This window comes from Cryptotermes secundus, unplaced genomic scaffold (genome assembly GCF_002891405.2).
Source record: "Cryptotermes secundus unplaced genomic scaffold, Csec_1.0 scaffold666, whole genome shotgun sequence".
Classification (NCBI taxonomy): Eukaryota; Metazoa; Arthropoda; class Insecta; order Blattodea; family Kalotermitidae; genus Cryptotermes; species Cryptotermes secundus.
The window spans coordinates 451,856-466,952 of NW_019731229.1; the positions used below are offsets into that span (position 1 = coordinate 451,856).

General features: G+C 37.8%; 2 protein-coding genes across 2 annotated transcripts in view; one reads left to right on the plus strand and one right to left on the minus strand.

Annotated features, from left to right (window-relative positions):
- The window catches only part of LOC111866585 (actin-related protein 2/3 complex subunit 4), a 17,499-nt gene extending 10,366 nt beyond the window's left edge, over positions 1 to 7,133 (minus strand). Inside the window, exons 1-2 of the mRNA XM_023855671.2 lie at positions 6,770 to 7,133; positions 3,431 to 3,549 (exon numbers count right to left, since the gene is read on the minus strand). Of these exons, the coding sequence (XP_023711439.1) occupies positions 3,431 to 3,549; positions 6,770 to 6,772 (122 nt within the window). The 5' untranslated portion in view covers positions 6,773 to 7,133. The remainder of the gene's footprint in view (positions 1 to 3,430; positions 3,550 to 6,769) is intronic.
- Positions 7,134 to 11,807: 4,674 nt separating this feature from the next.
- Positions 11,808 to 15,097, plus strand: part of LOC111866582 (serine/threonine-protein kinase PAK 2) — a 27,969-nt gene continuing 24,679 nt past the window's right edge. Inside the window, exons 1-3 of the mRNA XM_023855665.2 lie at positions 11,808 to 12,312; positions 12,541 to 12,742; positions 14,509 to 14,660. Of these exons, the coding sequence (XP_023711433.1) occupies positions 12,231 to 12,312; positions 12,541 to 12,742; positions 14,509 to 14,660 (436 nt within the window). The 5' untranslated portion in view covers positions 11,808 to 12,230. The remainder of the gene's footprint in view (positions 12,313 to 12,540; positions 12,743 to 14,508; positions 14,661 to 15,097) is intronic.

Below are 15,097 nucleotides of genomic sequence, written 5' to 3' on the forward strand. Positions count from 1 at the left end.
CACAGTTGTACTGTGACATCCGCCGAGTTGTAAAGTAACCGTCAGCCGACTACAAGTTGGAGTATAGCAGCCGTCGCGGAAAGAAGATCCGGACGTGTGAGTGATTGTGTAATTGGGAGCGTGTGATACAGTGATACATAGCTCCCCTACTGTAAACGTGTAGACTACTGAACACGGAGTGAACTGATTTGCGCATAGGGTTATAAGTCGTGAAACCCCGCAACAGTGTTAACAGATTAATGCGATTAGGGTTATAAAGTGTGAAACCCCGCAACTGTGAGATAAGTAATCGTAGCCGTTATTTGTAGATTGTTAAATAAACCAATTAACCATCTCTACGGCGTCTTCAGTAACGCAAAACACGTTACAATATATTTTTTCTACAACAATATAATAAATTTATGTGAACAGCTCAAAATACTGTGGCATATTTCCTCCATGCAAGAATGGCTGAGCCACAGAAACAGCTGTTGCTAAGTAATACACTCACTCAACAATAGAACAACAGGTTATGCAGCCCATTTCTAGGCAACGGCTTGGTAAACACACTTTTGCATAGGAGGTGACATCACATAACAATAAAGCAACAGTGTTTTCTTTGTGTCCATGAAGCTTGTGCATGCTTGATGTCTCACAATACTACGGATGCTGTATTTTCTGTGCGGTCTGTACAAAGCCTATATAATGAGGCTCTGTTGTAGCAGAACAGTTTCCAGCTAGAATGATCTTCTGTGGAGAACTAAGCACTGAACACAGCGTGGCAGTTGTAGGTGACTGTATTCACAACAGAATTTTTTAATATTTCCTTGTTGTATTGTCCTCTACCAGAATTCTGTCTTTTGAAAACATTCATCAACAAGAAGTTCTGGGAAGAACTACTTGCCTACTTTCCTTTCACTATAATTTTGAGTATCTGATAAGACAAGTAGAACAAAATCTTTAGTATGCATGCAGTTTATGAGGTGTCAGTGTTGACATTAATGATGGGAGTAACTTAAGAAGTACACTGTTCAGATGGCCTCAGATGGTCTGATATATGTACCAAGTTTCATGAAGATTGGTTTGGGCATACAGGTAATATTTAGGTGATCACAAGGGAGAGTCAGTAAAAAGGTCACAAATGGAAGTAAAATTGCTGTAATGGAAGTAATAGGTTTTCTATGTGTATCAACAGGTAGCAGCACAGTATCAATGGTGGTGGAGGATATGTTGAGAAACGTTCTTCCCAGGTTCGAATATCACATGTTTTACATTGTATATCCATGTGGGACCTATTTACTGACTCTCTCTCATATCTAGACAAGTTACTGACTGAAGGGGTTTAATGGGTGTTGGTGAGATGGGCTCAGGTGGCATAATACACATACAAAGTTTCACACAAAATGGTACAGGGGTTCAAGGAAAATTAAGGTTTTGCCTCAGATGTTTGAAAGGCTGTAATGATGGTATTACTGATGGCAGGGATTTAGGATGAATGCCACTGAAATGGGCTCAGGTGGCATGATATATGTACCAAGTCCATAATGATTGTTTCAAGCATTTAAGTAATATTAGAGTTATTACTACAACAATTTGAGAGGCTGTAAAGTTGGTATGACTGATCAAAGGGATTTAGAAACTACACTGTTGAGATAGTTTTATGTGGCATGATATTCATACTAAGTTTCAAGAAGACTGGTATATTCAAGCAATATTAAAGTTCTGCCTAAAAAAAATCTGAGAGGATGCAAATGTTAGTATTACTGATTGCAAGGATTTATGAGTTACACCGTTCAGATGGGTTGAGATGCCACGCTATACATAACAAGTTTCACAGGACTGGTTCAGGCATTCAAAAGTTGTTTGGGGGGGGGATACACATACAGACCCACAGACAGGAAGGTGATCTTATAAGCTTACTTTTATTGTTTCAAAATAAAGAATATAGGGTCAAAACATAACATAACATATATAACAACCTACATATGCAAGGAAATGCTACTACCATAGCAAGTAGGAATAATCACACATTAGTAGTCTAATTAACAAGTAATGAATATATACAAGTCCATATTTATATTAAGACTTTATGTGGGACATATAGCATGTTTCAGAAGTAATGTAAATAACCTGTGCATTTACATGGACCATAAGAAAACATTTAAGTAACTGTTTGGCTTGACAGTCAGTGCATTCTTCTTTAGGTAAGCTAGTAAGTACTCTTCAAGGCATAATAGATCACTGTGATTGCAGTGCAAGGGCCAAGAAGGCCCACCCCTTATACATTCAAGTACTCCTTAGAATAAAAAGGTAAATCTATCCCTGTAACAGGTCATGAAGGCCCACAGGGTTGTGAGATGCTGAGGCTCCCACATTTTCTCTAGGCAATCGGCTCACAGGTGGCGGTAAGGATGTCAGCCTAATGTGCCGGCCACCATTTACTCCCCAGGAAGATTCCTGGTACTCATTTCTGTTAGAGGCTGAGTCAAACCCAGGGCCATAGTACGGCTGGAAGAACTAGGTCAACTGAAAAAAAAATCCACCTCATCAGGACTCGAACCCACGACCTTCCAGCTTGTAGCACAATGCCTCAACCAACTATGCTACTGTGTGCCCCCTGCCTTTTGTGAATACTTTATTCAAACTACATCATTTGGCTACTTGTCCCTGCACTATGGTTTTGTTCACAAGCAAGCAGGAGAGTCATGTAACACATGGCTCTTTGTGCTGCATTCACTGACAGGTGTTCTACACAACCCCTGAGACTTATCCCTTGAAAAGACTCATATACATGAGGACCAAAAGATGGGGTGAGAAGCAGTAGTGCGATAAAGGGTCTCTCTCAACATACAAAAAGATGATTCCTGTATCTGAAAAGGCAGACACTCCATCTGCACAAAACCAGACAGCAAACTGACTGGCTTCACCTCTGCACATCTTCCAACCAAATCCCAAAAGAGATAGAAACAAGTGCTACAACAGAAACTATGAAAAAGTACTCCCACTGAAAGAAATGCATGTGGATACGATTATCATCATTAAAATGACAGTGCATAAGAAGTTGCTCTTTAGAACCAACTACTTGTTACAGGCCATACATAGTACATCAAACTTCAACTGTATAAGTTGCAGGGCCATTATTGGAAAGCTGATAGTAACTCAGATGGTCAAGATGCTCCCTCAATTTAGAGAACTAGAAGGTTCGTTACTGTGTTCACAAAATCACAATCCAGTTGAATCCAATGCATACATTTATGCCATATTTCTCAATGGACATGAAGATAAATTTAAATTACATAACTAGATATGCAGATTAACTGCCTATTGGATACACATGAAACCAAAAGTGTCAGAAGAGCAGGTGAGCGGGCATAGATGTTCTTACGGATATTAATGGAGTGCAAGTAGTGAACACTAAAGCCTAAAACTCACTGCAAACTTCTTCACTAACCTGACTTCAACTTCAGGTTTATTATGCCTTTCCACAACTTGAGATGAAAAGTTATCCAAACACATAGCAGCAGTCAAGGTATGTCTAACAGCAGTTAAGTATGGCCGTAAAGTTGCAGCCTGCAAATGGAAACAATATTTCAATTAAATAACAGAAAATTGCCAACAAAATAATCAATTATACTGTTGTGCATAGAGCTGTTTCTAGGCAACAGCCCAGTAAACACATTCCTGCGGCAACAGATGAGCATGCAACAACAGAGGTACTTTTAGAAAAGGTGTTTCCTACTTAGTCCATGCAAAGGGGTTGTTATTGTTATTATTGAAGGGGGTGGGTTTCCCCATGCACTGGGACTATTTGTTAATCTATTGTGCGTCCCCCTTTAATTTCTACTGTTGCCATGCCCTTCCAGTACTGGTGCTCGCTATCAGCCCTGTTCTGCCGGCGAGGTCGGCCCTCTCTGGCAGCGGTCCCCAATACTTCCCCATCTACTGGAGGAATTGGAAACTACTTGGGTGGGAAACTTTGCCTAATTTTGCTCAGAGGTCTCCTAGAGACAATGAGGATATTTTACGTGCAGTAAATCTATGACACGGGACACACAGCTTAAAGTCCCTTGTTCCCTAAATTTTTCTCCCCTTAAAAATTCCATGACCTCCGCCGGGTTTGAACCCACGTACCTTGAGTCATGAGGTCGGAACGTTACACCTAGACTACGGAGGCCGCTTATGCAAAGGGGTTACAAGGAGGACAATTGAAGCAAGACTAGTTCATATGGAAGGGAGCCACTGTTCAGAAAGGATTTGAGCCCAGAAGCAGGGGAATAGCCATTGTTAGAAGCCATTACCAGGCAACTACTAGTGAAGACACTGCGGGCTGGAAAAGACTTAGTGTGTGTGACAGTGATCTGTAAAGTGTGAAAATCAGTAATGGCTCTGTCATTAAGGGCAATTATGAGCTGTGTGCTAAAGTGGTCAATACATGCAATGTCCACTCCAAAACCCCATCGATAGTGCTACTCATACATGTGATTATATTGTCACGTGATGGAGTGACTATAAACAGGGTCTGCAATGGCAACTGGATTTACTGGTCTCTTATAAACAACTCATGACTTCACTTTACAGATCAATATCACACACCAACTAGTGTTCCCAGTCATGACCTTCACTGTGCTGCTTGGTAGCATTTTCAAACACTGGATGTTCCTCTGCTTCTGAGCTCACATTCTCACAGTCTGGCAGCCATCTCACACCAACCCCCTACTCTGCTAACTGCCGTCTCACTACTGTCTCATAATGGCAGCTGGTCCCTGTTACATAGCCTTGCCACAGACTGCACAGACATCGTTATGTGTGTGGATCACACAGAAAACACCATTCCTCTGTTGCATGTACAATTGATTTTAAGCTGAGTTGTTTACTTTGCCATAACCTAGTAATCTCTCTCTCTTCAGTTATAATGTCACAACATTAACTACACAACCCAAGGACACAAACAGGTAAAGGTAACGTTACCCCTCTGTCCAGACACCATGTCATGACAGCATATAAATGGAACTAAAGCTATATACTCCAAGCTGCATGCATTCTAAATGGAGGAGAGCGATTAATTTCACACACCAGCCACTTTATCACATATTATCCATTGGAAAGGTGGCTGGACAGGCACAAGATTTTGACTGGATGTGGTTTCACCGACAAGCAGCAGTCGCTCGGTCAGTATAGTTTGCTTACGGACTAAAACTATGAAGATTTTTTGTTTGTTTGTATTGGTGATGAACTGGACCTTTGCCATACAGTTTAGAGCCAGTAACTTCACTGAACAATTTCACTCTTCTAATGAAAACCACTGGAAACTGAATCTGCAGCTTTAAGCAGAGTATCTGATGTGTTCAAGAAAGATTTGCTGAGAGACATACATGCTTTCCAGGTTCACACAAGCCTGATGATCAAGTGCAGACAGCCTTGTAATTAATTTCTACCATCCAAGAATAGGATGTTTTAAATTTCCCAGTACTACAAAGCTGTGTGCGGGATTTTAATTCAGGATAACTGTAAAAAAATAAAAGGCAAATACTTGGCCAGTTGGACTGTCCTCATGTAATACTGCAATAACTCAATACATAAATTGTAAATATTAACAAACACTAAACATTTATTTGAGATGCAATATTTAAAGTATGGCAGATATGGAAATGATGAAGTTCATTAAGAACAAAATGGTACAACACCCAATTCAATACAATTTTAAATAATTCATTTTGAGATTCATTGGGAATATAAAGCATTGAAAGCAGATAAGATTCATTCACACAAGGATGATAATGCTGTGGTTTTATTTTAAGTGGTACCATAAGTTTGATGTAAGTTTCAACTGTTACATTCCTAAACATACCCACAAATATTTACTTCAACTGTTTTACTTCTATCAGTATTCTGCTCATAAGTGGAGCAATATTTTCATGTTAGTTTTTGAGAGGAAATGCAACCATATAGGAGTAATGCAGTCTACATGCATAAATGTTTCCAACATATTGGAAGACTTCATTACACTGGTATACTATCATTACTGGTACTGTTACTATTGATAACTGGTATTGTTAGGTAAAAGGTTAAGTTGTCCTTGTGTTTAACTAATTTAAACACTACACCATGTAAGCGTATGGGGAGTGGATGTACAGATCCACATTTTCTTGACCTCAGCACTAGCTGGATGTAAGTGGTCAGCTTCATGCCACTGCCACTTTACCCATCCATTCTACACATTGTATACGTTTCTTTTGCAGGGACATAGTAAGCATAGCAAAACGTATATTCAGCAACTGAAATAGATAATAAATGGTTGCTTGTAGTATCTTGATGTGATCGATGACTGACATGCTCATATATAGGGCTTTTGATTACTGTAATACTCTAAAAATTCTCTCGGTAAACTCACAGGTTAGGAAAACTAATATGATGGACTTTTTATAAATCAACTTCCATTTCGATTTATGTATTGCATCTAAATTGATTATTTATCTTGTTCTGATAGTGTGTGTTTTAACTATGTCAAGAGTAATTATTTATTGTTGACAAATTCTAATCCTTTAGGTGTTTGGGCAAAAAGATTTCAAGAATGATGTATTTAATGGTGTGACTTGTTCAAGTGTTACTGTTGCAGAAATTATGAATGTTAAATAAAATTAATGCATTCATGAATGAATCCCATAATAATCAATTATGACGTTCAAAACACATATGACTTTGCCCCTCCCTGACTACTCGTAGTGTAAACCCATTTAGAAACACCAATAACCTGACAGGAATGGGAAATGCAATTCTTAAATGTACTTACCATCGTTTACTATGCCGGCTAAATTAAACCACAGAATCAGTAACTGCTAACAATTACTAATATCCGAAAAACTTCCACCCTACTACTTTCGTATGTGACTCTGGATACATCACCAACCTACAACTTCCGTCACCAACCATTAAAACAAAAATTCTTGTAGTACACACTCATCCGTGAGTAAAATTACGTCCGACTTCATTTAAAATAAGGAAATTTAATAAGATATAAATATTACACCAGAGGCATAAACTTTGTATTATACATAATACAGACGGGCAGAAGAATCAGATTTTAGTGACTCAAGTTTATTCTCAGTGTTAGTATGGATCTGTTACAAAGTAAAACCAGTACATAAAATATCCCCGTACTGCGCTAGCGGAAGCGCGCGCACACTCCGCTGGTAGAAGCGCATGCACTGTCCTAAATATTTATTTTTAAACGTAGTAATTACCAGACAGACTTGAATAAAAATCTAATAGAAGAATTAAAATAATACCTAAGTGAACAACAACAAAAAAGATTATACGTATGAGTTATAACCAAACTCATCCACGACCAGTACTTTTATTGCAGATACTGCCGATTAATGTGTTAAAATATATAGTAAAATTCGATGTACATACCTTTATTGTTGTTATCTGCTTGATGTATATATAGGCTGAACTGAAATTACAGCATTCGGTTTCACTATGAACACACAGAAAACAGATCGCACTCTGTATCTCAGCCACGATGCAACTGTTTGTTCACGACCATAGAAAGGACAACAATCTCTTGCAGCTTGTATAACGGATGGTCTTAGCACTGAAGAATTGACTCCTCTAGCTTTTTTCTTGAATAGCCATGCTTTCATTCTTCTGTCCTTTAGTCAAAATATTCGAAAATCTGAAGAGTGTAACAAAGAGGTGAATCTTGCCAGCAGAAGACCAAATTATTTTATTGCTCTCATCTGTTTTATGACACCAGGGACTGCTAAAATATGTCAAGTGTGACAACCACGATTAATTTTACAATGCAGAACAACCCTGTGAAGAACTGGGAAACCATATTCACAGTACACATCAAAACTGAAAGAAAAGAAATTAAAAATAAAGTATAACTAGTACAAGTACTAGTACAAGCAACACAGCACGCATATAAACTACACCAGTAAAAACAAGAACATATCACCAAGGAGGATAGACGACAATATCCACTACCAAGGAAGATAAAACATGGTCCATATTGGTTCACGAACAAATTTCTTAACTTAAAAATAAGTTTTTACACACATTCATAACATAATTTTAACGTAAAGGAAGGCTGCTTTGGTGAAACAAATTGAATTTTCTATAGAGTGCAGTGGAAAATTACATTTTTAAAATATCCTTTATGGACGTGATTGCAACTACGTCACTTCTAAGTAATATACTTCAAGAATGTTCTTATTATAAAAGTTTACGTCAAACATCTATTTCGTCAACGGAAAATTAACAACTATGTATAGTGAGCATCATAAATGTTTTAAGTGTATATAGTCTTATAAAAATATTTACGTATTGGTGGGTTCCTGATCGTAGTGATATACCTCCGATGATGATTCATTAAGAATCGAAACATGTTAGGTAACTAAGTGCTGGAGTGGTGAAGGCGTTATACGTCACATTGGACTGAAATAAACTTCATTGTAAAAAAAAAAGTATAACCCTTTGTATAAAAATTTGCGAAGGTTATGTTATAATATGCGACACTATGTTCTTTGCTGATACTAACAAAGTTAATGCCATCCATTTATCATAAAAATTGTGTTAGATACAGTTTTTTTTAAACAATGCTTAAAATTGTTTAAGCGCCCTAACAGAAACGGACATTTACACGCAGAGTAGGAACGGGCGTACGTGCACCAGCAGGGGGCATTTAAATAAACTCTGGCCAGCTCAAGCTTACCACCATTTCAAAAGTTAGGCGTTTAAAGGTTAATACTTTATACTGTATTCTGCTTTCATGTGTAAAATTGAGTCTTCCTTTTGTATTTCTAATGCTGTTCATTGCTTAGAATTCTCTTCCATTCCCGTGCGTAACATTCTGGCTTTTTGTTCTAAACCTAGCCACTTCATGAGTTTGTATTTGACTTGCTCCTGAGCGATTCCTTAGCCACAACAGCTTTCTTCTTCGACAGTTACTTTTGTTGCTTGTCATTATGTATGCCCCACTTTTAATAGTTTCGGTTTCACAACCCTATGTAATATTTTTTTTTCCTTGGCACTACACCCCCAGTGAGCCTAGCCCTACCTACATGAACTTCTCCGTTCACTTCGTTTTTTCTAGATCTTAGACATACGGTAGGACTCCTTGGGCGGGTGATCAGCTCGTCGCAAGGCCTCTACCTGTACACAAACACAGAAAAACGCACACATATAAACTAAACATCCATGCCCTGAGTGGGATTCGAACCCACGATCCCGGCTTCCGAGCGAGCGAAGACACTGCACGCCTTAGACCGCTCGGCTACCGTGACCGGTCTATGTAATATAGTTCTGAGTTAGTATCGTAGTACTTGCATAGGTCATCAAAGTAAGTTTTAAGTATGGTCATGAATGTGTACTCAATGTTTTCATTAGCTATGTTATTATTTCCAAACCTTTTGCGAAGAGCCTACATCACCATAATTTGTTAAATTTCACAATTTTAAACTGTCCATTTGAAATTCCGATTTAGTGAAAATCACTTTATCCGTATTTAAATATTTCCATGTTGTGGAGGTTAAATTGTTTAAATTACACCGCTAATAATGACCTCATTCCACAAGGAAAAAAAAATATATTTTCAGCCGCTTCAACATGAAATACAGGCACTGCCTTGGTCCTGACCGTTAGTATTAAAGGCATGGGCTACCCCATAAATAACACACCTAGGGGGACCAGTGGAGGGCTCTTGTGAACACGGTAATGAACCTTCGGGTTCCATAAAATGCTGTTAAATTCTTGAGTAGCTTCACAATTGGCGGCTTCTCAAGAAGGGCTCAGCTCCATGAGTGAGTGAGGGCTACCCTATGATGAGAGGGTTCTCACTAAGGCTTTACACTTAACGGACCAGTCAGGGTATCCAGGCTCAACCATAAATCAACTCAGGATATGGAGAGTTTGTTGTAATTACTACGCTATTACTGCTGTAGCGGTATCGGTTATGGTCTTGAAGCGCAACTGCTGACAATTTGAAAAAGATAAAGGAGTAATTTAGAAAATAGCTAAAATCCGAGAAGGAGGTTTAGTATATTATAACTTCAATAGTTGCAAATATATATCAGCAAGAGGAGAAATATATGACAGTCTTCTAAAGTGTGGTTCGAGATAGGATCATGGTGTACTGAGGTACCAGACATTGCGGAAGCATCGCTGACCACCTAAATATTTAAAATGGACATAAAATAGGAAAAAATGAATAAACTGGACTAGAGACAAAGATTTAATAAGAGACGAAATCACTCATATAACAACGAAATATGATCAATCGTTCAAATAGTTTTAAATTTTATTATCTAATCATCCATTTCTGTAACAATACAGGAAATAAACAACCAAAGGACATTATTTGAATATGTTAATAAATCAGGAGACTAGTACTAAGGATAATTGTCAATGATTGGAAAACTGACACTACTATTGTCAACAATAGTGAAGTCTATTCTTCAGGAACATGAAGTGCCTAAGCACAAATTAATTGTTCAGACTCACGACGGGGCCTCTGTAATGAAAGGCAGATTGAATGGAGTAGCGATGATAAAAGAAGAGTTCTGGTTCTCACATTTTGTGCATTGTTGTGCTCATCAACTAAACCTAATTATGCAAAACTATGTTCAACGAGAGCATAAAGCTCGAAGTATTTTGTGGGTATTTATCCAGATTTCCGCCGTTTTTTTCAACCTCACCTAAGCGTAGAGACCATCTAGATATAAAAGTGAAGAGTAAGATGCCACGACACATTTCAAGTCAGTGGCAGAGTTGTAAATGAGAGCACGGGCAATTTTATAGAGTACATGGAAACATTCCAGAGTGATTCTGGTTCAGTTTAGTAGCCATTAATGAGCCCTTAATTATTTCTCAGAATGCCGAGCGATGAACGTTTTTGCTGACATTTGTATTTTTGTTCTAATTACGACGGCAGTTGATTTCTTGTACTAAAAGAAGTATAGGAAATACAAACGCGAAGCCTGTAACCACATCTTTCATAATCCCCCTTGCCATTGCGAATATTTTTGACCTGTCCGATGTACTGGCAGCTCTATGCAACTACAACACGACTCATTCTTCAGCCACGAAAGAACAATTACTGGGAAAGATTTGATCGAAGTTTTGAAGGAACATCAACGGGGTTTCACGCAATGACACCAAATTGCCACCACTTTAGCCGGTTTCGAATTATTTCAAGAACATGGGTATCATGTCCCTAACCAGAGCTTAAATGCGGCAGTAAAACATTATCCGATTGTACGATAAAATAGCAGAGGAGAGTGATATAAATTTTTCATGGATGTGCATGTTTTTGTAAGAGATGCAAATTCCACTACATCACTATGCGTTTCATAGGGACAAAGTATCATGCAAGTCCCAAAATTTATCATTAGAACTGTCACGACAACATTGAAGTCGGAATAATATGTATCAGTTTTAAAACTTGGAAAATCGTACTCGAGGAACACTGTAGGAGCAGGACGACTGTAATCTCTATCGCGCTCTCTTTAAAGGATTAACTGATGAAATTTATCCCTGACTTAGTACCAAGTTACTGAGCGTTTTGCAACGTTGATGAACAGACGCAAGTAGTTATCTTACACATCTTACAAGACGCAGGAACAGAACTCTATTTCCGTAAAATGTGGAACAAACCAATTATGTTTATAGCTGCATGACCATTCCGCCGAGCAGCCAGTAAATTTTATTTCACCCTTCTCAAGCCTTTATTGCATGATACATCGTACGTGTGCCCTTTTTATCACTGCGGCTGTTCTTGATCAGGGCGTTTGCAAGTTGTCACCTGACAGACAACATATGACAGAACAACGCCTTTGGAATCTATATGGCGAATGCTTCAACGTATTTTATCCTGTGCTTTTATTGTCTTTCACTGGTATCTGCCTTTGCTCTAAAAAGAAACAAATACAACCGAAACTGCTTATTTGTAGATTAGGGTTAACAGAAGTGATATAATTTCGTTCCCAACTTAGCAGTAGTAAAGCATTACTATCAGACACAGCTTGTAACGCTATCTAAGCATAAAACGCTGCAATTGAGATGTACGTTGAGGACTTGGCTGCGTGGTATTAATAAGCGAAAGCCGATACAGAGTTCCAGCTAGATGGAAATGATAAAGGTTTCATTGCGTAAAAAAAGTGTCTACAAGAACGCGAACGGAGGAGGGGAAGTTCAATGATGGTGAAGGATGCTATCTGTGATGCATTGTGATAATGAAAGGCAGGAAGTGAATGAATTTGACACTGTTTGTAATTATTGCTAAAGGTCTACAAGGCAGTTATCACAGTTTTCTATTTTTTTTTTACATATTAGGTAAGGTGCTATATATTTGGAGTTAAGTTTTGAATGCACTCCTCAGGTGTCACATATAGATAAGATATAATGTGTTGGGTATAACCTAAAGACTTGCATGCTGAACCTGTTACAGCATAAGTACAGGTTATAAAGGGCAGATTTGATCATGTATGACTCTGTAGTTGGGGTAATAATTTTTACATGTTATGAGAAAAATATTACATCACATTTGCATGTTTGTTTCAGATGATGTACATTTATCAGCATTGGAAATGAGTACAATATTTGGAAAGTTCTTCCCAAAGACACGCCCATCTGCTGATGGTGTTTCTGAAATTGGTTTACCAACAAATGTTCAGCATGAATTTCATGTGAGCAGGAATGAGGAAACAGGGCAATTGGAAGGTCTTCCTACACCATGGTTAAAGTTACTGAATACTCAAATAACGTGAGTGACGTGCTGATGCCAAGGAATCAGAATTTCAGCTTTATCATGTTTTTAGCATACATACTTAATGCAGTCAGTGAGAAACTTCTGTGCATATGGCAAGGATACAAAGATGGTTTGGCCACTTTATTAGGACTCATACCTGTATGTGTAAACTTGATTTACATTACCATGCTTCATATTTAGTGTTATTTATATCTTATGCTCATGGAGTACTATACATTAGGTTCTGCACTTCCTTGCATGCCAAATGTTGGACAGAGTATGCACTTCTCACAATGTTAAATAAGATATAATTATAACCCATAATGTATAATGAAAGAAATGTTAGTATATCTCATGTTAGCATTCCTTTCACTTACAATTTTGGGGTGTCTGTGAATGTGTCAGGTGATGTGGTGGGGGACAAGCACCAGTTTTTATATTCTTACACTTTGAGATTCGGTGTTCTTGCAGGTACAAACTGGCCTTGCAAATTAGTATTTACAGTATGATTAAATGCAGGTGTTACCTGAAATAATGTAATTCCCTATCATGCTCAGTTTATTTACCTGCAGTATAGTTCTTGACAAATAAAGAGAATTATCCCAGAGTTGCAGAATTAGAATATAACAGTCACCCCTCAGCACTGAAGAAATTCAGACAAACCGAAGGGTTAGAAGAACAAGCAAAAAAGTCCCTTGTGATTGGTCACCAGTGATGGAAATCATGGTGACTGTTGTTATTTCACATGCAGGGAGTATTTGGACAAGAACACTTTTGTAATTAGATAAAACATGGCATAGGAAAATAATACACAAATTCTGTGCATCAACTTTAAACTGGAGATTACAGAGTTGTTCTGTAAGACATTTTCATGAGAATGGAAACTGACGTGAATGGTGAAAGAGATGACAGCATTATACAAGTAGTCAATACAATTTCATATTGATAAATAAGAAGTGTACTCTATTCTGGGATGTGACGCTATGTAGTCTGGTAGAAGTTTAGAGATGGTTCAGAAGAATGTACTGTGTCCATCTTCAGAGTGAGCCAAGCAAGCAGATAGCAAATAGAGAAGTGCTTGCTACTTACTTGTTTGGTATAATATTTTGTACTGAAGATGGAATCTGCATGTTCTTTTGATACATCTACCAGATAACACTGCTTCATATCCCAGAATATAGTACTCTTCTTAGTCACTGCTGGGAGAAACTCAGATATCACAAAATAATGACAAAATTTGAGAATATTCAGTTATTTGGTAAGGTTAATTGTTCACTAGAATGAAGTCTGATATGAGTGAATATGGTGAAGAAGATTGGAGCATTATGGAATAGCCCAACAGTTAACAGATGTGCCTGCAACTGTGAAGATGCTGGAAGGTACTAGAAACAAAAACCTAAGACTGATGTTCTAAATTTACATGATATCTGGGACTGCCAGAAAACATGTGACAGAAAAAAGGACAAAATTATAATTACAGTACTACTACATTGCTACTATAGCCACTATGTATTCAAGCATGAAGGCTAGCAAATATGGAAGGTCATAAAATTATAGTGCTGCCATTATAGGCAATAACAGGAGAAAGATTTGGGGAAGTGGCGGTCAGGTCATGGCTGTTTTCATTCACCATGCTTTCCATTTTATTTTTCAAATTATTAAGAATTGAGACAGGAACACAAATAACTGAATGCTGTAAATATAAATATTAGTTGACAGAGAATATACTGTTAAAATTCCAATGTATTCAAGTTGTAAAATTTTAATTATTTCATTTACAGAAAGAAAGAGCAAAATGAAAATCCAGGAGCTGCAATCCAAGCCATAAAATACTATAACTACTCAATTAAGAAGAAGCCTAATGAGACATTCAAACCACTTGTCACAGAAGAGGCCATAAAAGAAGAATCAGAAGAAATTGAAAAAATATTAGGTATTTTTCTACTTCTGTCATTCATCCCTGTGTAATCAGTCGCATACCAAAGTAAGGACCCACAAAATTACTGAATGTCTTCCAGCCACATACCCCAGAAATTTTATAAGTGGTGCTTAATTCATGGGAAAAATAAATGTGGGAAATATTTCAGATGGTGAAAAGGGACTCTTGAGTGTTAGTTGCATTATCTTAGTATTGTCACTGTAGTTGTAAATTCTGTAGAAAGAAGTCTGTATGAATAATCATATTTATTTGACTAGAAGACAACTTTTGATTGTATGGCCTTCAGCATTCATTCATTCATCTGTAATCTGTCAAGACGACAGGTCCACAGTCTCTTCCAAAACAGTTCCTCCACTTGATGCGATCTAGAGCTTTCTCCTTCAAATGAAAATATCCTCTTCTGTCCCCAAGGTCATCCAGTATCTTCTTAC